Source organism: Peromyscus leucopus, chromosome 22 (assembly GCF_004664715.2).
Source record: "Peromyscus leucopus breed LL Stock chromosome 22, UCI_PerLeu_2.1, whole genome shotgun sequence".
Lineage (NCBI taxonomy): Eukaryota > Metazoa > Chordata > Mammalia > Rodentia > Cricetidae > Peromyscus > Peromyscus leucopus.
Window position 1 is genome coordinate 7967699 of NC_051081.1, and position 23464 is coordinate 7991162.

At 45.8% G+C, this 23464-nt stretch overlaps 1 protein-coding gene across 1 annotated transcript; it reads right to left on the reverse strand.

Annotated features, from left to right (window-relative positions):
* Positions 1-7291: 7291 nt before the first annotated feature.
* LOC114680875 (olfactory receptor 10H2-like) lies at positions 7292-8242 on the reverse strand. Its single transcript, XM_028854049.2, has one exon. It carries the CDS (start codon positions 8240-8242, stop codon positions 7292-7294), a length of 951 nt encoding a protein of 316 aa, XP_028709882.1.
* Between the last annotated feature and the right edge of the window lie 15222 nt (positions 8243-23464).

The following is a 23464-nucleotide window of genomic DNA, read 5'->3' on the forward strand; positions in this document are numbered from 1 at the left end:
TGCCTTCGCCTGTGGCCATTCCTGCTAAATTTTACAAGATGGTCATTGACCTCAAAGATTGTTTCTTTACTATTCCCTTGCACCCTGAGGACAGAACCTATTTTGCATTCAGCCCCCCCCCCAATTTTCAGGGACCCATGCTTCGCTACCAATGGAAGGTATTACCCCAGGGCATGGCCAACAGCCCTACTCTCTGCCAGAAATTTGTGTCTCAGGCTGTGGACCCTGTTAGACTTAATTGGCCCCAGATATATATCTTACGTTACATGGATGACCTTCTCCTAGCTGCACCTGACCCCATCTCCCTTGAGCGATGTTTTTCAAAACTCAGTAGAGCCCTTAATGGATTGAGACTACAGATTGCTCCAGATAAGGTCCAAACCCAGGACCCTTTCAATTACCTGGGTTTGGAACTCCATTCAAACCGGGTCCTCATTCCTTGTGTCCAGTTACGCACTGACAATCTCCATACCCTAAATGATTTCCAACAATTGCTCGGCCATATTCAATGGCTTAGGTGCTGTGGGATGGTCTGTATGTCAAATTGCTCTGCTTGGTCAATAAATCAAACACTGGTTGGCCAGTGGCCAGGCAGGAAGTAGGTGGGACAATGAGAGAGGAGAATTCTGGGAAGTGGAAGGCTGACAGGGAGAGACACTACAGCCACCGCCATGATCAGCAGCATGTGAAGACGCCGGTAAGCCACCAGCCATGTGGCAAGGTATAGATTTATGGAAATGGTCAATTTAAGCTATAAGAACAGTTAGCAAGAAGCCTGCCATGGCCATACAGTTTGTAAGCAATATAAGTCTCTGTGTTTACTTGGTTGGGTCTGAGCGGCTGTGGGACTGGCGGATGACAAAGATTTGTCCTGACTGTGGGCAAGGCAGGAAAACTCTAGCTACACTTAGGCCTTATCTTAAACTTCCTACAGACTCTCTCCTTCCCCTCTATGAGGTCCTCCAGGGCAACCCTGACCCCACAACACCCGGTGTGCTTTCCCCTGCAGCCAACGAGGCTTTGATTCAGATAGCCATTGCCATTAACCAACGGTCTTGTTTTCAGATTTCCTATGCCATGCCTCTATATTTTATAGTTCTGCCCACACCACACACCCCCACAGGAATCTTTTGACAACATGCTCAGGAACCAAAACTTAAAGGCAAGATACTCCTCTGGGTCCACATCCCTGCTGCCCTTTCGAGAGTCATTTCTGTCTACCCTGAACAGGTGGCCTCACTCATTATGAAAGGACAACAGACCTCTCGCTAATATTTTGGTAAGGACCCTGATATCATACTCACACCCTATCCCAAGGATCAAGCCCAGTTTTTGTTCCAAACCTTAGATAAGTGGGGGGTTGCCTTGGCAGGGTTTATGGGGACCTTGGATAATCACCTCCCAGGTGACCCTTTGCTCCATGTTACCTGGCTACATCCCTTCATCTGTCCAAAAATTACAAAACCCGGCCCCATTTCTCGTGCACTTACAGTCTTTACTGATGGTTCCGCTAATGGTGTTGCAGCCTTTGTGGCCCAAGGCCACCCTACCTCCTTCCTAATGCCTTTCCGGTCAGTGCAGTTGGTTGAACTTTCAGCAATTTAAAGGTTTTTCAGACCTATTCTGATCAACCTATTAATATCTATACAGATAGTGCCTATATTGCCTTTTCCATCCCCTTGTTAGAAACCTCTCCAGCCCCTGCCTCCATCGCCACCCCATTTTTCTCCCAGATTCAACAGCTTGTCCTGACTCACCAACACCCATTTTTTATAGGCCATATTAGAGCCCATAGTGAGCTTCCTGGACCGTTAACCGATGGCAATGCACAGGCCGATGCTACCACCAGGTTAACTTTCCCTGTCATGGTTGGCTCAGTCCTACAGGCCCAAGCTGCCCATAAGATCCACCATTTAAATTCTCAGACCCTCCATCTTCTTTTTAAGATCTCTAAACAAAAGGCCCGAGAAATTGTCAAACAATGTCCCTCTTGTGTTGTTTCTCACCCTGCCCCACACTTGGGAGTCAACCCTCGAGGCCTCCTTCCCAACCAAATTTGGCAGACGGATGTTACTCATTGCCCTGAATTTGGCAGACAAAAATTTATCCATGTCTCTATAGATACCTTTAGTGGCTTTATCTTCGCCTCTCCTCATGCTGGGGAAGCAACAAAGGATGTTCTTTCTCACCTGATTCTTGCCTTTTCTGCCTTGGGAAAACCAGCCAAGATAAAGGCAGACAATGGCCCTGCTTATACCAGCATAGGCTTTAAAAATTTTTGTGATAGTCTACAAATTATTCATACCACAGGGATACCTTACAACCCCCAGGGACAGGGCATAATAGAACGAGCCCACCAGACCCTAAAGACCTGGTTGGCTTGCCTCAAGTCTTCTAACCTTCATTTTACCTCCTCCAGAGATCAATTGAGCCATGCTCTGTTTGTTGTCAACTTCTTCACCTTAGATGCTGCAGGGCACTCTGCTGCTGACAGGCACTGGCACCCTTCTCTAGATGCCCCCCAGCCACTAGCCATGTGGCGAGATCCCCTCACGGGGCGTTGGAAGGGCCCTGACCCAGTCCTTATATGGGAACGAGGTTCGGCCTGCATTCTTGTTCGGCCTGCATTCTTGACCAGATACACTCTGTTCCCAGATTGTTACCAGAACACCTGGTTAGAGCTGTAAATATACCTGATCTGCCCAGGAGAGATAACCCCTCTTCTGAGGAAACTTCTTCTGTTTTAAATGCTGTCCCTCCGGCAAGCAATCCAGGCTATTGTCCTCATTCACAGCAACACCCACCAGCCCTTTAGCTCTGTTATCACTCTGCTCAGAGTTCCTGTGGGGGGACAGTGGGAACTTTACAGCAAACTGTATTTAAGACCTTTCACACAGCACATACAAGTCCCATAGTCAATCATGTTCTGGGCTGAGCAGGGACACTGCTTGTCAACAAATCCAGTCTGAAAGCAGGGGTCATATTTCCAAGGGCAGTGCTGAATTTTCATCCAAAGTGTCAGAAAGGCTTGTCAGACTTGCTGGCCTTGGTGTCATAGGTGGTCATAGCCATGTTGGGCCAGCTTGACACATCCTGTGGCTGGCAGGTAGCACAGCAAACAGGGTAGCACCAGAGATGCCACTCAGGGCACTTAGGTCCCTTCCACCTAGACTAACCTATTATTCCTCAGATCAATTCCTAGATCTCTAGGAAGAGAAGCTGCGCTGAGATGACTGCCTTGATGGGAGCCTGTTACTGCCATCACCTTAGCAGTCCTTTTGGGGGTTGGAGCAGCAGAAACAGGCACAGAAATTGCCTCTCTGGTCCTGTTCAACCAACATTACTCTGAGCTTCAACTGTCCATAGATGAGGATATTGCCCAATTTGAACAGGGAATTTCTGCCCTCAAGTCATCCCTTTCCTCCCTAGCTGAGATAGTTTTACAGAACAGGAGAGGCCTGGATCTCATCTTTTTACAACAGGGTGGCCTTTGTACTGTGCTCAAAGAGGAATATTGCTTCTTTACAGACCACACCAGGGTAGTCAGGGATAGTGTGGTAAAGGTTAGAAAAGGACTAGAAAAAGAGAAAAAGAAAAGGAGAACAAGAGCTTGGGTGGTTCTAGAATTAGTTTTCCAAACTCCCCTTGGCTAACGACCCTTCTTTCCTCCCTCCTAGGACCTGTTGTAGGCCTCCTCCTGGTCCTTGCCTTTGGGCCATGGGCACTTTCCTGGCTCACTCGTTCATTTGAAGCCAAATAACAGACCTGCCAGCCAGGCAGATCTAGGTTCATTACCACTGCTTTGATATGCAGGACTCCAGGGTTGAAATTTCCTGACAAGAGATGCCCTACACAGACCCCTTCACTTGGGGGAGGCTGCACCTGTGTGTGGTTGGAGGTGGGGGCTAGTATATTTATCTTTCCCCAGGTCTCTTTCCTCTCTTCTTCATCTCTAAAACATAACAGAGGAACACAGAAAGAAAGGTAGATAGATAGATGATAGATCCATAGATAGATGATAGATAGATAGATAGATAGATAGATAGATAGATAGATAGATGATAAATACACAGATGATAGATACATAGATAGATACATAGATAGGTGATAGATAGATGATAGATACATAGACAGATGATGGATAGATAGATAATAGATACATAGATGATAGATAGGTAGATACATAGATAAATGATAGATACATAGGTAGGTGACAGGTGATAGATAGACACATACATACATACATATATACATACATACATACATACATACACGATAGATACATAGATGATAGTTGTCCTTGAGCTATATTAAGGTTGTTAACAGGCACAGCACGGTTCCAAAGAAAGGCTTCAGTCCCACCAGAGAGCAAGGCATCTCTTCTCAAAGGTTTCTGAGGAGGGGATAACCCTCAGTGTGAGGCAGCAGACGTAATGAGTTAATAAGCAGGCTACACTAAGGTGCCTGCTGTCAGCTTACTTGTGCCTACTGCATAGCACCAAGAAGGAGAGAAAGATTGTGTGTGTGTGTGTGTGTGTGTGTGTGTGTGTGTGTGTGTGTGTGTGTGTGTATGTGTGTGTGTGTGTGTGTGTCTTAATGTGTAGTTCTGGCTGGCCTGAAACTCTCTATGTAGAGCAGGCTTTAAACTCACAGAGATTCCCCTGCCTCGGCATCTGACTGCTGGGATTAAAGGTGTGTGCCATTAAGGCAACATTTAAAAAAAGAGTTTTAAAAAAGGAAAATAAGAAGAAACAGAAGTGGTCTGTTGCTACTATTCAAAGGGTGGTTAATGGACTGCTTTGCTCTCAGCCAGTTTGAAAGAGCATTGAGTTCACGCCCTGGTATCCCAGTACCCCACAGGCTCCCAAAAGCCTCCTGAGATTTAAGGGAAAGTCTGCTTTCTCCACGAAGGGCAAGGTGCTAACTGTGACAAAATTCCTGGCAGAAAATCTTAAAAGGAGGAGAGATTGAGTCTTGATTGGCTACAAAGGTTTCAATTCATAGTCTTTGGCTCTTTGGATTCCAAGACCACAGTGAAGGGGAGAAAAAAGTGACAGAGTCTTACCTCATGTTAGGTGGGGAGATAGTGGGAGGGGACGAAGAGTGGGAAAAATAGGAGGAAGGAGGAGGAGAGAGATTGACTGCTGTTTCATAGATCAGGCTGCACACGCCTCCTCCACCCTCTCAACCTCCTCTTTCAGGGCTGTTACAAAGACCCGACAGGCAGGGGGGCGTGGCGTGGCGCTGACGACTATGTACCTGCCTTAAAAAGCAGGACTCGGACCCCCACCTCTCTCTTTGCTCTCTGCTCTTTGCTCCTTCCCCCCAGGCCTGGCTCTCCTCCCCCCCATCCCCTCCTTCCTTCTAATAAAGTCTTCTGTAACTCTAATAATCATGGCCGTGGCTGGCGACTTTTCTACTGGTAACCAGCGCCGTTCAACTTTCAAAAACAAAACAAAAAAACATAACCACTTGCACATGGCCATACACAGCAACATTAATCAAAGCAGAAAAAAAAATAGAGATGCTGAAATGTTCATCAATAGTTAATGGATGACTTTCTGAATGGAGGAGGAGGAGAGGATACTGGGGGTAGACAGGAGGTAGAGGGAGGGAACAGGAATAGAGGAGGGAGGAGAAACTGTGGTTGGTATGTAAACTAAATGAAAAATTAATAAAAAAAATAGTTAATGAATGAATAAAATATACTATAGCAGTGCAACAGAATATGAGTTAGCCATTAACAGGGCAAAGAGCTGACACAGGAGAACCTTGAAACAGTATGCTGGGAAATAAGCAGATTGGAAAGACTATGATTCCTTGTATGGTCTCACGTGTGTGAAATGCCCAAGAGAGTTATATAGAGAGTGTGTTCTTGATATGCACAATTGGAAGGTAAGGGAGTTGGAAGAAATAGAGAATGAAGAAAAAGATGGGAATCTTGAGAGATGGATCAGTCAGTAAAGCCCTTGTTGTACAAGCACCCATGTAAAAAACTGGGTGCAATGGTACTCTTTTGTAACCCCAGTGCTGTGGGTGGGCAGAGAAGTGTAGACCTCAGGAGTCTGCCAGCAGACAACCTAGCTGATTTGATCATCTCCAGTCTTCACAAGAGAGTAACTTTCATCTCTAAAATAAGATGGAAGTGACCAAAAAATGTCTGAGCAAGTAACAGGCATTTCTACTAAGCCTGATGACCTCAGTTGGATCCCAGAACCCAAAAGGTGGGGAGAGTAGACACATAACTTTCCCATGGCTTTCACATGGGCACACACACACACACACACACACAAAAAAAAAAAAAATTAAGTTAAAATTTTTGTTTAAGCTAGGCATGATGGCATATACCTTTAGTCACAGCATTCGGGAGGCAGAGGCAGGTGGATCTCTATGAGTTTGAGGCCAGCCTGGTCCACAGAGAGAGTTCCAGGACAACTAGAGGTACATAACAGAAAGCGCCTGTCTTAAAAACATTAACAACATTTTTTGTTCTTGTTATTGTTTAAAATAAAGTGAAGTCAGATTGAGATAGAAACCCAGTTTTTTGTTTTGTTTTGGGGGATGTTCAAGACAGGATTTCTCTGTGTAACAGCTCTGGCTGTCCTGGAACTCACTTTGTAAACCAAGCTGGCCTCAAACTTTCAGAGATCTGCCTGCCTCTGCTTCCTGAGTGCTGGGATTAAAGGCATGTACTACCATGCTGGGATAGATACCATTTTAACCACTGGCTCTCACAGATACTTATATAACTGCATGTATATCCACATACAAATATGTGCACACATAAAACAAATGAACATATACACATAGAAAAAGAACTGAGAAACAACTGTTAACCATATAATTATCTTTCTTTTAAAAATATTTATTTTTTATTTTTATTTATAGTTGTATGTATGCATGTGTGTCTATATGAATATATACCAGTGCCTAAGGAGGCCAGAAGAGTCTGGAGTACCAACAGTTGTGGACCATTTGACAGTGGGAACACAGCTCAGGTTACTCTGGAAGGGCAGCAAGTGCTCCTAACCACTGGGCCATCTCTCCATCCCAATTTTCTTTTTAAGTGATGAACATTTTCCTCAAATTAATTGTATTGATGGTTGCCTAGTTCCAAGCATACTAAAACAGTGATGGGTAAACTACACAGTATATGAACTATATCCCAATGAACATCTTACCTCCCAGTAAACACTTAATGAGAACCCATAAATCAAAGAGAAGTTCTATACATTTACTGGGAATCTATAAAGTGATGTTCCACACCTGCCAATCATTCTATACTGACCACTTAGGTGTTTGAAGAACAGAATTTCCTGAAGAAGGCCTTATTTATGGCATTCTTCAGCTCCTTGTTCCTGAGACTGAAAATGATGGGGCTGAGGAAAGGGGTGAGGACCGTGTAGGTGGTGGCCATGAGAGTATCACCTTCCTCAAGGTGGGGGCCCTTGGGCTTGAGGTAAATGACAGATGCAAAGCCATAGTGCACAATCACCACGATAAGATGAGAGGCACAGGTAGAGAAGGCTTTGTGCCGACCCTCAGCTGATGGTATCTTCAAGATGGCAGCCACAATGAAGGCATAGGAGAGGAGGATGAGGAGAAAGCATCCCAGGAGGGCTGTGATGCACACCATCCCTACACCCAGGGCCACAGCTGGCACATTACTTCCACAGGCCAGCTTCAACATAGGGGGCACATGACATAAGAAATGTTGGATCTGATTGGGTCCACAGAAAGGGAGGTGGAAAATGGAGGTTGTCACTACCAGCCCAACAGCTGAGCCTCCAGCCCAGGACCCAGCCACCAAGAAGGCACAGCCCCGGGGGCTCATGAGCACATTGTAGTGTAGTGGGTGACAGATAGCCACATAGCGGTCGTAGCCCATGATGGTGAGCAGCAAGGAGTGGGTGAAGCCAAACATGAAGGAGAAGAACATCTGGTTGGCACAGGCCAGGAAGGCAATGGAACGATGGGTGGAGAGCAGGTCAGCCAACATGCGTGGGATGAAGGACAAGGTATAGAGGATCTCAGAGATGGAGAGAGCACACAGGAAGAGGTACATCGGTGTGTGGAGGCTCCGTTCACTCCAGATTGTGGCCATGATGAGCAGATTGCCCAGCAGTGTGAAGAGGTACATGAGCAGGATCACCACAAAGAAGATGGGCATGAGCTGCTGTGGGAAGTTGGAGAAGCCAATGAAGATGAATTCAGACACCGAGGTGTAGTTTGGTCTTAGCATCTTGGCTGCACCTGATAGAGGAGGAATTGAGCCAGATGTTTAGGAGCATGTCATTCCCAAGCGCTGTCTGGGCAGGTTTCCTGGAGAAAGTGACATACCTGTCCAAGTGATCAGTTAAAAGGATGGGTTGCTGCATGTACATGTCTATACTCTCAGAACTTGGGAGGTGGAGGCTGTAAACTCATAAGTTCAACGGTAGCCTAAGCTGCGTAACAAGACCCTGGAATATAAAATAAATAATTAATGTCTTCTGATTTAAATAACATCACACAGTTTAAATGATCAGGGCAGATAGATCCTGGCACACTGAGAATTTAAATAAACAATGTGAATAATTATTATTTTACACTACTTCTGGTGTTACTATTATCAGTCCCACACCGCTCCATCCCCTCCAGGCTTTTCTGCCTTCACTCATATCAGGCTCTCCATTCTTCTCCCCATTTTCACACATTCAAATCCTTCAAGGCCTAAGGGCCAGCTCCTTCTGACTGGCAGCTTTGCTGGGAAGTCACCCTTCACTGAGACATGGAAAGGGGGTGCAGCCTCTGCGTGGTTGCACCACTTCCCCAGCTCTGTGTCGCAGGGCTGACTGCTCCCATCTCTGAGGCGCATAGCAATGAGCAATAACCTGTGTGCCAGGTGTTGTGGGGTGTGTGATGGAGGTGACGAGCACTAAGTACTGGACTGTGGTGTGGCGTGACACTCAGGACACTCAGTGACAGCAGCACCATGGAGCTGTATCCTCTGACACGAGCTCAGCCTCTGGCTTCTTGTCAGTGCTGTTCCCTCTGTCTGTGGCTTCTGTTTCCTCATGCTTTCAGGGACGGAGTCTCACCATACATGGAATTTGGCATCTAGCCCACGCAGACTCGAAACTCCTGATCGCTCTCACAGATGTCCATCACCACCCTACAGCCAAGCTAGTCTCTGCTTCTCCCCCTTCTCCCTGATCCCTACCAGGATCCCCCCATCACCAACCTGCTTGGTGCAGAAGAGGAGGATGCTGGCAGCAGAGGTTCTCTCTTCTCTGTCCCCGAGTGGCAGCTGGTCACATCTGCCGCAGTTTTCAGGGGGTGGAGGTGGGGCTCTCTTTCTCTGTGTCCTAACAGGATCCTAGGTCTCTGCTGTGGTGCTCCCCAGGCTGGCTCTCCATGCTGCTAACAGTCCTGACACAAAGCACAGTTGTTTTAAATTGCAAAACGAAGCAGCAGGTGAACGGGCTAGAAACGGTGGCCCATCTGAACAGGGTAGTCCAATAACGGAATACAGTACAGACCCTGCAGCAACGTGAGGACCCTAGAAAATGGTGACTGAGTGAGAGAAGCCAGACGGGGCGGGGGCACATAGTGTGTGCTCTATTTGTTTGGAGTATTCTCACTAGGTAAGTCCACAGGGACAGAAGACAGATTAGTGCCAGGAAATAGGGGTAAAGTAGAATGAGGAGTGATTGTTCATGGGTTTAGACTGTCAGAATTGAATCTTTAAAATTTCTGTTGTTTTATGGCTCTTTTTGTTTTGAATATGACATTTTCTTTTGTATTAGCAAAAAACAATCTTGGGAATAGTAAATTTCATAGTTAGATATCATTGCGAATGCCAATTAAATGCTTAATTATTTCATTCATATCAAATGCTTCATTGTATACTAAGTGAATGACTTATGGAATAATGAATCCAAGACTAGAATACACGGTACAACGTGACCAAGCTGGAAAATCTGATGTTAAGTGACAGAAAAGAGGCCGCGTGAGTTCTGGCTCTGTCCCTTGGACATGTCCTTCATGGGCAGTGCAGAGATGGAAAGCAGATCCCATGGCTGCAGGGACAGAGGAAGGGGAAGAGACTCCTGCTGGCACCTCAGGGGTGATGCAAAGGTTTTAAAACCAGATGGAGATGATGGTCACCAAACACGGTGAGTCCAGTACATACCTCGGGGCGGTTGCGTTTAGAAAGGTGAACTGTACATTGTGTGACTTTTACTTCACTTTTTACAAAAGCAAAGTGGGAATCTGGCTTTTATACCTGAAATTTCAGCACTCAGCTTGGGAGGGTGGAGGCAGGAGGATAGGAAATTCAAGTCCTTCCTAGACTACATAGTTTGGAAAGGTGGGGGAGTAGGCAGCTTTTAAGGAGAGAAATGGGAGAGAACCAGAGAGATAGAGAGGATAAGAGAGCTAGAGATAGAAAAAATGAGCGAGAGAATAGGGAGAATGAAAGACATGGAGGCAAAAATAGGAGAGAAACAGAGTAAGAGAGATGGAGAGAGAATGAAGGGGGAGGATTAAACAGAGAAGAGGAGAGAAAAAGAGCGGAGACCCTGGACCCAGTCTCGGTGGGTGGTCGCGGTGGGAGGACTCTCAGGAAGCACTTTTCAGAGTTGTGCAGCCTCAGGAGCAAGGCTCTCTCCCCCACACACCGGCACCCAGACTGGGGCTGTAGACTATGTTAGTAAACTGAGTACGCTCACAGGGCTCGCGTGCACAGGAGCTACGTTCAAACCCGAGCTCTTACACAAAGGGCAAGATCTCGCCCGCCGAGATACACGCACACCTGCACAGTGCCAGGCCCCCTCACGCACTTGGCGCTGCACATAGGCACGCGCACTCTGGGTGCAACACAGCGGATGGTAGCTTAAAGTCCTCTCGTGCAAGGGTTACGCTGCCACTCGCGACGAGAAGCTCAACGCTATCCAGGGTGCAGGATCCTGGAATGAGGAACCACACCTTTGGACGGACCTCAGCTTCCTACTGGGTCCAAGGCTTACACCCAACAGTCCCTGTCTCCCCAACCCGCACCCTTCTTGCTTCGGCTCTTGCAGGAAGGCAGCCTGGAAATCACACACTGACCTCTGCTGGCGATAGCAGGAGCAGCATTGAGGGGTAGCAGAGGAGATGCTACCCCAGCCGATCGAAGGCGGAGTCCTGGCTTTATCTTTGTACTCTCCAGAAATTTCTCACAAAACACTCTCTGGAGATCCCGGGGCAGAAGGCCCTCTGGGCCTTCCTGGGTACTCTGGAGGTGATCAGAGGTCTCTGGAGCCTTCTTGGTGCCAGGCTTTGCTAGGATCAGATCACAGCAACACAAACGGCCCTGGAACCACACCTGAAGGCCCTTGGTGCCAGGTCAGACCCCACAAAGATGACAGGTTACCTTGGGGACAGAGCGATGATGCTGGTGGGTGGTCTGGACCACAGAAGAAACAGAAATGGGAGGGGGCCTTGGAAAGGGAAGTCAGCTTTCACTGCAGTAAGTAACCCTACACCCATTCACATGCAAGAGGCCTAAATTACACTCAGTCGGTTATTTTAAAACCATAAAAGACTTGAAAATAGGAGGGGGATGGATTTGGAAGAAAGAGTTCTGAGTGAGTTGGAAGAGAACAGGAGAAAGAAGGATTGTGGACAAAGAGGATACATTACAAGTGTGTGAAGTTGTTAAAGAATACATTTCAAAATTGTTTTAAAAGAAAATGCAGTTCCTAAATTGAGGCCTAGTTCAAAGTACTAAGTCCTAAACTAATGTTAATTGGTGATAAAGTGCTGTGTGAGAGAGGGGGAGTGAAAAGGAGGGAGGGAGGGGAGAGAGAGAGAGAGAGAGAGAGAGAGAGAGAGAGAGAGAGAGAGAGAGACCACAGCAGGTGATTTGGGCCAATCCTGAAGTCTTGAGTTTGGTCCCTAGGACCCACAAGCTGGAAGGGGATTATTGACTTAGCAAAGACGTCCTCTGACATCACAGATGTGCCATGGTACCTACTGTTGTACCCAGAGCCCCCCCAAAGACCACCAAGAAACCAAATCTGATACAAAAGCAAAGAGTCTTTTTAACCGTTGTGAACCCTGGGCCTTTCTGTCCATCTGATGCAGTAGCAGAGCACAAGAGACCCTGAGTAGTAACAGGGCAGGGTTTTTATAGGGAGTAAAGCAAGGGGTCTTGGGGTCTACAGACTTCATAGGAACAGACTCAGGGTTGGTTTATGTGAGTGGCAATCATGTTAGTAACTTTTAATTGGGTTGGGTTAGTTGGGGTTACAGTTATCCATTTTTGGGCAGGCCTGGACAAGTCCCAGGCTTTGTCCTTGAGCTGCTGTGGAGACTGGCTGGCCTAGCATGTACTGACTGTGGGGGTTGGCTCAGTGGCCCAGGCTTGGTACGTCTTGTTTCTCTGTCCCTGCCGGCAGGGACATCAGTGATTGTCTTTTGTTCACGGCCCTCCCAGAGACTGCTTGCTCAGTCTCAGGAAACTGAAATTGAGGCCTGATCCCTGAGAGAAGATTGAGCAGCCTGTTATAGCATTCTTTCACTTACCTATGTGTAGACACACACACACACACACACACACACACACACACACACACACACATGCACAATGACAACAACAAGAAGATGAACAACAACAACAACAACAACAACAACACACACACACACATACACACGCGCGCACACAGTAATAACTAATTCTAGGAAAAAAAGCTTTGTCTAGCTTCCTGTACATGATTTTGGGTCTGAGTCTCTATCAGCTTTCTACAGTGAGCCATGACCACACCTAACAGTGACTTTGAAGTCTCCAAAAAGATGATGGGGTCCCACAACAATGATTCCATCAGGATGATGGTAATACCACTAAGCTGACAAACATCACCCAAAGATTGGCTATAGACTACAAACTGCTCAGGACAATTTCAAGATTGCTAGCTGAAATGATCTAGCCTCACAGACTACTCTAGCCAGGACTTGAGACAAGCCCTGTACCTTCCCATTATGCAGAGACTGGACAACAAAAGATACAGCTACCTCTCCCAGGACTTGACAATTAACCCAAATTTTTTCTTTTTAGGATCCCTTAAAGATGCCTTCACCTTCAGACAGCAGGAAGTAATTGTAAGAACACGATGCCCACATTACCAAGAGATGGGGTGGGTGGTTTTTAGTCATTCAGTGGGTTATGGATAATTGTCATTATTTAGAATGGTTGGTTACAAGTTGTTAATTGTTAGCTTAGCAGTCAGGGAAAAGGCTAAACAAAGGAAATTAGATTCAGGGTTCTTGTTTAAAAAAAAAGAAGAAAAGAAAAGAAAAAAGGGGAGGATATACATATGACAAGATAAAAAGGTAGAAAGTTTTAAATATTTTACATTGGATTGGAAATTTTTGTATATTGTATACAAATTATATATATTGATACAAATTTAAGGTTGACTTTGTTAGAAAATACTGTACATATATTTCTAATCTTGTTCAAGGTATTGTACCTATATAGTTCATTTAACAATGTAATGCAATTTGATAATCCTTGAAAGCTATTATTACCAACTAATTAGGATATAAAGAAATGCAAGTTAGTATTTCGATTCTTTTTTTTTTTTTAATGACAATGAGATTCGTCTGCTCCTGGCAGCACCAATATACTTCAGAGAAGGTGATGGGCATCAAAGAAACTCCAGGTGGAGTTTACTTTCTTGGTGACAAGCTAGCCACTGGGCAAGAAAATGCCCTTGCCTTGACTCTGACAGTATACTGTTCAAATTGGACAAGCAGGACACAAAAGAAAGGACTGCTGCACCTTGCCAAGACAAGGTAGGACAGCCCTTTAGAAAATCCTGCTTCACAGATGAGTCTGTCAGATATGCTAGGCCTGTAGGCTGAAGATGGATGTCCCAAAGTTGCAGAGAAATTTTGGGTGACTGTCCAGGCAGCCAGCTGTTTCTGTCATTTCTCACATTTTTTGGAAGTTGCTTGTTTGCACTTACTGCTTACTTAGGTAATATTATTTCCTTCTCTGGTCTCTGAAGGAGTTGAAGATTAGATAGTTATAGTTTTCCTTGTTAACAAATTCAGAAAAGAAACTCACTGAAGATGTGTAACATGTATAAGTTTGAAAGACATCAAATGATAGTTTTCGGTTGGTAATACAAATTAGGATAGAAAGTGAATTAGGTTCAACATTTTTGAATCACCAAAATAGGATAAATAATGAAGTATTTTCTCTGAATTTGTCAAATGTTAATGGACTGGATATTGTTAATGTAATTCTTGACTATATATATTGTATATACTTATTGTACTTATTGTATATAGTTTTTCTTATATTAGTTATAACCTTCTTTTATTATTTTAGACAAAAAAAGGAGAAATGTGGTGATATATTGTGTACCCTAATAAATTTGCCTGAGGATCAGAGGACAGAACCAGCCACTAGATTAGTCATAGAGGTCAGGCAGTGGCAGCACACACCTTTAATCCCAGCACTTGATATATCATGCCTTTCCTTGGGAAGCACACATGCCTTTAATCCCAGGAAGTGATATGGCAGGGCAGAGAAAGGTATAAAAGGTGTGAGGAAACAGGAACCCACTGTCTTTAGGCTGAGGATTTCGTAGAGATAAGAACTAATGGCTGGCTGTTCTGATTCTCTGATCTTTCAGCTTTCACGCTGATATCTAGCTCTGAGTTTTTTTTTTTTCATTAAAAAACCATCTAAGATTCGAACAACACACACACACACACACACACACACACACACACACACACACCATGAAATGTAAATTTAAAAATTAGAAGAAATAAATAATTAAAAAGACTAGCTCCTTCTTCCCCTTCCCCTCCAACACTGGGCTCCTTGACCTCCTGAAAGGGATTAGTGGAGGGTTTACGACCTCACAGCCTTAGGTGGACAGAAAATTGTCTGATGACACCTGTGGGCTGTTTTAGGATTCCAGACTCTTCTGATAAAAAAAAAAAATCCACATACCTCTTTTGAGAGGCACCTACCACTTTGAGACTGCAGGAGAAGTAACTTTCACCCCCAAAATCTCCTTTTCTGGTCTATAAAACCTCAACCCCCTGTATTACGTGATCACAGTCTCTACTCCCTGGGAGAGACTGTGGTCCTTTAGTGGCCCTGATTAAAGGAACAATTCTGCTTCTGGAGAAGTCTATCTGATTCCTCTATTGCATCCTGATGTATAAGCCTCATTTTAAGGAAAAACCCCTCCCCTTCCTCTCTCTCTTCCGCTTCCTGCCATGAGGTGTGCACACCTCTGCTTTTCCTCTCTTCTCTTCTCTTCTCTTCTCTTCTCTTCTCTTCTCTTCTCTTCTCTTCTCTTCTCTTCTCTTCTCTTCTCTTCTCTTCTTTTCTCTCCACTTCTCTTCTCTTCTCTCCACTTCTCTCCCTCTCTCTTCTTTCTGTCTTTCTGTCTCTTTATCTCCCTATTATAATAAACTATTTCCACGTGATGCAGTGCCTGGCTTGTGAATGAATGTCTACCACCACCGCCGCAGCTGCCACCATGCATGCATGGTGTGTCTCACCTGCCGCCTACTGCTGCATCTGCCCAGCATGCCAGCATGTTTCCCTGCATGGGTGGGATACCCTGGCCAGCCAGGGTTCCCCTCATGCATATATGTAACACATGCTACTCACATCCTCCAAATGGCTTCTTCTAGATTTGGACAGTTTCCGATCTGGAGTCAGGTGTGGGTCTCATTGTCATAATGTCCAGTGTTCTGCTCTAGGTAGTCTACAGGTAAGGAGTCAGAGTTGGCCGATACCTGGCCCTGTCGGGAGCGGAGGGGTGAAGTGGGGACACAATCTCAGTGGCGGTGCTGAGACTGTTCACAAACCGAACTGGGCAGCCAGGGAGGAAGGACTGGGAAATGGAAGAAACAGGCCACCTCAGCCCTTCTGACGCTAAGGCTTGGGGTGGGCTTTCCAGGTGCTCCTGGGTTTCCTGGTTCTTAGACCAGGATGGGACTCAGGGAACAGCTCCTCTTGCTTGTTCTCTGTGTCTTCACCCCAAGGCCCCCAGCCTGGTGCAGAAAGCACCCCACCTAGAAGACTGCATCAGCCCTTGGACTTGCGTTACTGTTTCACAGTCCATACAACAAGCCAGGCACGGTGGTGCACACCTTTAATCCCAGCACTCAGGAGGCAGACGCAGGCGGATCTCTGTGAGTTCAAGGACAGCCTGGTCTACAAAGTAAGTTTCAGGACAGCCAAGGCTGTTACACAAAGAAGCCTTGCCTCAAAAACAAAACAAAACAAAAAACCAACAACAAAAATAATACAATTGACACAACCTAGGCATGTTTTTAAAACAATTGAAATTTATTGGATGTTTTTAAAACAATTGAAATTTATTCTCGGTGTTTCAAAGTCCAAAAGTTCAAAATGGAGGGGGGTGCTGCCTTGCCTCTGGAGGCTTCTGAGGAAGAATGTGTCCCACAATTCTTGTCTGGTTTATTTGGCTCCAACTGTTTTGGGGCTGTTCCTTAGTTTGTGACACCTCACTCCAGTATCTGCCTCTCTTTTCAAGTCATATTGTGCTCTGTGTCTGTGTGTCTTTTCCATTCAGGGCCCCACTCTGAACCTAGAAGAAGTTTCATCTCAATATCTTAACTAATCACAACTCTAACACCTGTATTTACAAGTGGGGTCATCTTCTGAGGTTACACATGGGTCTGAAATTCTAGAGGTCCCTATGTGACCCTCTGGAGCCCCTTTTAGGGATTTCTGGTCCATTCCTCATTCCTACAGTCCACCCCACATACAATGCCAGAGACATGTGGCTAAACAAAGAACCAGATGGCATCTCTGCTTAGAATCAACTGTGGCTCCTTTATACCCAGACACCTCACTGCTCTCTACAAGGCTCTGTGAAGCCTGGCCCTTGTTGGCTTCTTTGATTGCTGCTCTCGGCTCTCTTCATAGTCTCTAGACTAAAATGAGACTGGAACATTTCAGTTCTTTGTGCTCCCAGGTTCCTGTGCATCCTCATGCCTCACTCCCATCCACCCCTTCAGGTTGCATGCCACTGTTGCAAGAAGCCTTTCATTCGTGATTTTAGCACTCTTGGTGGTCAGGGGCCTCCCTAATTCTTAGTATCCCATGGAGTCTACTGACAAATTGTGCTATCATACCTGGTCATGAGACTATCTCCCACTAAACTGTGGCCTCCTGAGAGGTCTCTTGCTGTATTCCCAATACTTCAATGGTCTCTGCACATAATAAATACAGATCACATTAAAGAAAATAATGAATAGGTAATGTTGGCCTTGAGCCCCACCCGTCAGTCAGGAGGATGAATGGCAGGATGGATTTGGTGCTTGAAGAGTAAGCAAGACATATTGAGCACACAAGGCCAGGGAGGGTATCCCAGGCAGAGGACCCAGCAAAGACATCTGCAGTTCTGATTGAGGTTGGAGGATTTGATAGTTTGAATTAATAGGCTTCAATAAGCCCATAAGAGTGGCACTATTAGGAAGTGTGACTTTGTTGAAGTGTCACTGTGGGGGCAGGCTTTGAGGTCACTTATGCTCAAGCTAGTACCCTTCCTGTTGCCTGTGGATCAAGATATAGAGCTCTCAGCTCCTTCTTCAGCACCATGTCTGCCTGCATGCTACTGTGCCCCACCATGATAATAATGGACTAAACCTCTGCAACTGTAAGCCACCCAATTAAATGTTTTCCTTTGTAAGAGTTTTCATAGCCATGGCATTTCTTCACAGCAATAGAAACCCTAACTAAGACAGGGGAGCCTGGAAAATTAGCCTAAGCCAGATTGGGAAGGATTGGGAGATGCCTTAGAACCATTGCTCTGGGACTGGTGGCGAGGGGGGATGGTCCATTGGAGGTAGAGGACAGGAAGAGTCTGGGTCAGTGCCAGCCTGGTTCCGGAGTCCGGCCAGCATTTTCTTCTAAGCTCCAGCCTCCTGGTTGAGTAGGAGACTCAGAATTCGGAGGAATTGGTCTGGGCACCCATATACTCTCTCATGAAACACTTGTTTGACATAACTCCAGCCCAAACTGGGAAGAGAGAGACAACTGGCCAAGAAATGGAGCCATGACTTAGAGAAAGGGACTCTAAGGTTGCTTCCGGTTGCCCAGAAATACTCCAGCAAGGGTCTGGAGTCACTGGGAGTGGTGAGCAAATGCATAAAGTGGAGGAATCAAGACCATGGTAAAGGTGCATTTTGCAACCCTGCCTGGTGGGGGCACTGTGAGCTGGTGTGTCTGAGCTTCATTTTCTCTTTGGTAGATAAGCCTAAATTATTCTTTTTAATTTTGTTTTGTTTTTCAAGACAGGGTTTCTCTGTGTAGCCTTGACTGTCCTGGAACTCACTTTCTAGACCAGGCTGGCCTTGAACTCAACCTGCCTCTGCCTTCCAAGTCCTGGGATTAAAGGCATGTGCCCCTACTGCCTGGTTTTCTTTTTTAATTTTTAAAATTATGTATATTTACATGTTCTCTCCCACCCCACCCCCATTTGTGTATGAGATGACAACTTGCAGGAGTCATGTCTCTCTTTTCCATGTGGGTTCCTGGGATCCAACCCGAGCTGTCAGGGCTGGTGGCAAGTACCTTTACCAATGGAGCCAGAAAATTCTTGGCCCAGAAAATTTTAACGAAACACATTGGTGTGAGGAATCTGGCACAGTGCATGTGGTTTCTTGGAAAGAGCTCCTCTCTCCATCCAGATGTCAAACTTTCCTTGAGCTGTGGAATCTGTCCTGACTTTCAGGCTACAGATACGCTAAGGACCACAGTATGTCAATCGGTGTGTCTTCACTGCAAAAAACAACAGGAAAAAAGCAAAGTCACTTTGCACAACCGTCTATGGCTTCATTCTGCTTTTGCCCATTGGTCTGACCCAGAGGATGCCCAGTTAATAGAAGTCCTAGCCATCTTCTCTCAGACATTCCTCAGCCCCTGCTGTACAAAGAGCCTGTGCTCAGTGCTGTAAACAGATGTGGGTCACAGCCCATTTCCCCGGCCTTGCGTTAGGGACTGTGTGACAGTTTCCCTTGTCCCTTCAATCTGATTCCAAACACATGTGTCTTTTTTTACCTGGTGAAGTTTTAGAGAAGAAAAAAATGGTTACAATCAACCCAGACCCTCAAGTCCTTATTGCATTTATCTTGAAATATCTGAATGACATTGCTCTCCCTTGTTTGGAGATTTTTAAAGGTAGCTATGCGTTCCAAATGTCTTTTATCACTAACATGTAGCAGGTATTTCACGAGTAAAAGATGATGGGGCCTGGTTGTTCATTCCTGTGATCCTAGCACTCAGGAGGCTGAGACAGTAGGATCTTGAGTTCCAGGGCAGTCTGGGCTACACAATGAGATGCTGTCTAAAAAAAATACATATAGGTGCTGGGCTGTTAGCTCAGTTGGTAGAATGGTTTGCTAACATGCACAAGGCCGTAGGTTCAATCCCTACTATCACATAAACCAATAAAGGAGATGCATGTTCACAGACATGCAGACCCATACACAAATAATTAATAAATGTTGAAAAAAGAAACTCAAGAAAGCAGCCTTCAGCTAAAGCAAGAAGGTGGTTGCACCAGGTTGTTGAAGAGTCCTTGGTCAATGTCTTGCTTTGCGGGTATCTTCTTCCTCAGATAAGCAGCTGCCTGACTACAAGCAGAGGCGGGAAACCTCATGTGTGACCTGCTTCTTGATAAAGGGGAGAGAAATGGGGACAGCTGAAGGAGCTGTCTCGTGTGATAAAGACAACCAGACTGGCATCTGAAGGCTACGAGCTAGACAATCACTGAGAGGACACTCAGCTCCAGCCACCCCAGAGTTAACAGACAGGTCCTGAATATCTGAGTCCATTGCTGATCTGGGAGCTGGGGAATGTGCAGTGGGCAGAGCAGACAGGTCACCTGCTCGTGTGGACCGATGCAGAGAAAAGAGAGGTGATAAGTGTTTGAATTTTAGACAACAGTGAAGGAATGTGAGGAAGGGAGTTTGATGGTTATAAGAGCAGGAACACATCATCCTCAGAGACCAGGGCAGAGTGATCAGCAAGGACGTTATGGATGAAGTGGTTTGAGGTATTCTGTTCCTGTGGTGGTGTGATGGCTAACCTTATCATCTTGACAGGACTTAGAATCACCAAGATTATAAATCTCTGGGCCTGTCAGTTAGGGATTATCTTGATTCAGTTAACTGAAGTGGGAAGGTCCATTCTAAATGTGGGTGGCTGGGGTCCTAGACTGCACACAAATGAGAAAGAAAGCTGAGCACAGGCAATCACAGTTCTGTGATTCCTGACCTTGAATGCAATGTGACCAGCCGCCTCAAGTTCCAGCCATCATGCCTTCCCAACTGGGAGAGAATTCCCTTCAAAATGTGATCCAAAATCATCCCTTCCTCCCTCAAGTGGCTTTGTTTGGGTATTCTGTCCCAGTAATGAGGAAAATAATTAATATAGACATGGAGAGAGCAAAGGGTTCACTAACCAGAGGGACCCGCACATACAAAGACCTCAGATCAGAAGTAATTTCTCATCCAAGGAAAGAGAAAAGGTCATTAGGACAGGCATTTTAGGCAGCAAGATATACAATGGCTTAAGATGCTTAAGAAGACAGACAAGTCTCCACATAGGAAGGACTTTTCCCATCATCCCAGCAGGTCCAGCCCATAATCATCTATCTGCAGGATACTGAGGATGATGATTTGATGATGCACAGGATAGGAAGGCTCACACCTGAGAAATGCACCTCAGGAAAATTAACGGCCTGGAAGATGGCTCAGTGACTAAGAGCATATATTGATCTATGTGGGTTCCCAGAACAGGGTTCTCAGAACTGCTTGTAACTCCAGCTTCAGGTGACCCCCAAACCCCTGACCTCCACAGGTGGTGCCACAGGCACACACATCCTCCCCAACACAGACACATGCACATACGCATAATTTAAAATAAAAACAAGTTCTTGTTTAAAAAAAAGCAAACAAATTGCTGTCATTCAACCCTGTTCTGGGAACCCACATAGATCAATATATGCTCTTAGTCACTGAGCCATCTTCCAGGCCCTGTTAGCTGTTTTTTGTTATTGTGTGTTTATGTGTTTGGTTTTTTTAATGGTAGTACATTTACTTACTTACTGTCTTACTTATTTTGTAAGTATGTGCATGCACATGTGTATGTGTGTGTGGGTGGCTATGCCAATGTGTGTGAAGGTCAGAGGGCAACTTACAGGGTTTGGGTCTCTCCTTCCACCAGGTGGTTACCTGGGATTGAACTCAGGTCACAGAACCCATGTCATTAGGCAGCAAATGCCTTTACCTCCTTTGTCTTCTGGCCGGCCACTTGGTGGGGTTTTTGTTTTGCTTTGTTATATGCTGTTTTACCATGCCTGGGATTAAACCCAGAGCCTTGTACCTGCTAGAGAGGAACTCTCCTAGTGGGCTGTGTCTCCAGCCTTTTGCTTATTTGCCCCCAAATAGTTACTGAGCACGGTATCTATGGAGGCAGAGAGAGCACATCTTTGAAGAAGCCCAGTGTGTTCCTGTCCCCTTAGGACTGCGGGTTTAATGGGGTAAGAAGGATATTACTGAATGAGTCATGTACATGATAAGGTGTTGAGCACCACAGTGGAGGAAGAGGTGTCAGAGCCCTGCAGGACATCCCTGTGTGCCAGGAGCATGGGTTGGTTGCTCATGGAGGTCATGCTCTGCAGAGTGTCACAGTGCTTTCTGGAGCAGCTGGCTGCTTGGGTCTCTGGGACTTTTGTGTCCTGGGGAAACAGAGGGCCACCGCCAGTTCTTAACTCTAGGTCTTGCTTGCTAACCAGACACTCAAGTTTAGGCTTGAACTAAGCAGAAAAACCACCTTGGGACCATCATTGCTCCAGGGTGGCTTCTCCATCTTAGCCTGGGGCTGTGTATGCATCAGCCTCAGATGCCTGCATCTCTGTGGCTGGTCCTCAGAGGCTCTGCAATTTGTGCAAATCAGGTGGAGACTGGAATTGCCTGTCAACTTTTAATGAGGCCCCAGGTGTCACTGAAAATCCCCCTGCAGTGAGCTTTGGCAAAACTTGGAATTGGTTTCCTGGGGACTGTTATGGCAGGGAAGTTTGGCAGTTTGCAAGAAGATGTCCCATTTGGCTGTTTAAAGCCAGTTAAAACAATTGAACTTTGTTCATTTCTGATGTGTCCTCCAGGGCAGAAGCCCAGGGGCTTTGACTGATGGGCATGGAAAGTTTCCAAGCAGAGGTGGAGAAGGCAGGTTCTTACAAAACATGGTAACTGCCTGGCACATGGATGCCATGGCATCACTTCAGCTGGATTCTCTTAGGGATTTCTTCTTTAAACAGACATTTAGTTGAGAAGTGTTTCTCCTCATGCCCCTGCCCCCATGTGTGATAGGACCTAGGATCCTGAGTGTGCTTAGCAAGCACCATTACTATGGATCCACACTCACCATCTTTGCCATTTATTTAAACTGGGTTATGTATTCTCCTATATTAAACCCTTTATTTAATAGAAGTTCATTGTCCACCCCGTCCCCAGTCCCATTTCACATTCTTCTCTGTGGAGCAGAGTCCAGAAAGGACAAAGACACATGGAGTTCTGGCCTGTAGAGCTTCCTGAAAATGAGTCCAGTGGAGACCTGAGAGTGGGACCGCACAGCAAACAGACTCTGCCTGGGACAGAGAGAGGACAGGAAGCGCAGTCTGTGGCTTTACACACAGACAAGTTCTGACCCAAATACAGGTCAGCACCGTTGTCGTGAAGCACTGGCCATATGTCATCATGCACACAGAGTCACAGGGATATGTGTGTCAACCCTACCAGTTACTATGAAAACATGTACAGGCCTACCATCAATTCCTGCAATGAGGTAGCAGGATAAGAAGCCAAGCCCTTCAGAATTGTCCTCCTGAAAATGAGGGCCCCAGATGAGTATCGCCCACTACTCTTTGGCATAAGGAAAAAAACATCCATGCCATATACCATACTGAAATGTCCACATCAAAAAAACTCTTGTGTTCTCTGTCCCTTCAGCTGAGGTGAACAGCATTTAAAAAAAAAAAAAGTGGGCAAAAGAACATTGTATTAATTTTATTTCTTTTATAAGCATACTTTGCTTAACACTTCGGGTTCCCCTACATTTTGGGCTTTCTTACAATTTCTCTGAAAGCTCCCCTTTTCACCATGTGGCTGCTTGCTCACTGTGTGTCTAATCTCCATGCTATCTTAAATTGTCGCAAGACCCCCAAGCAAGACCACCACAGAGCCAATATCCAAAGCAAGCACACAGAGGTTTTTTAATAACAAAGCAAGCCCCAGGGTCTCTATTCCAAACACTCGACACAGCTGGTGGAGGAGGATGGCTGCTGCACTCACGTAAGGGGTTTATATCGGAAAGGTTTTCAGTTGGGACTGGATGAGGGGGATAGGGGTAAGGCAGTTCTTTGAAGTTACTGGC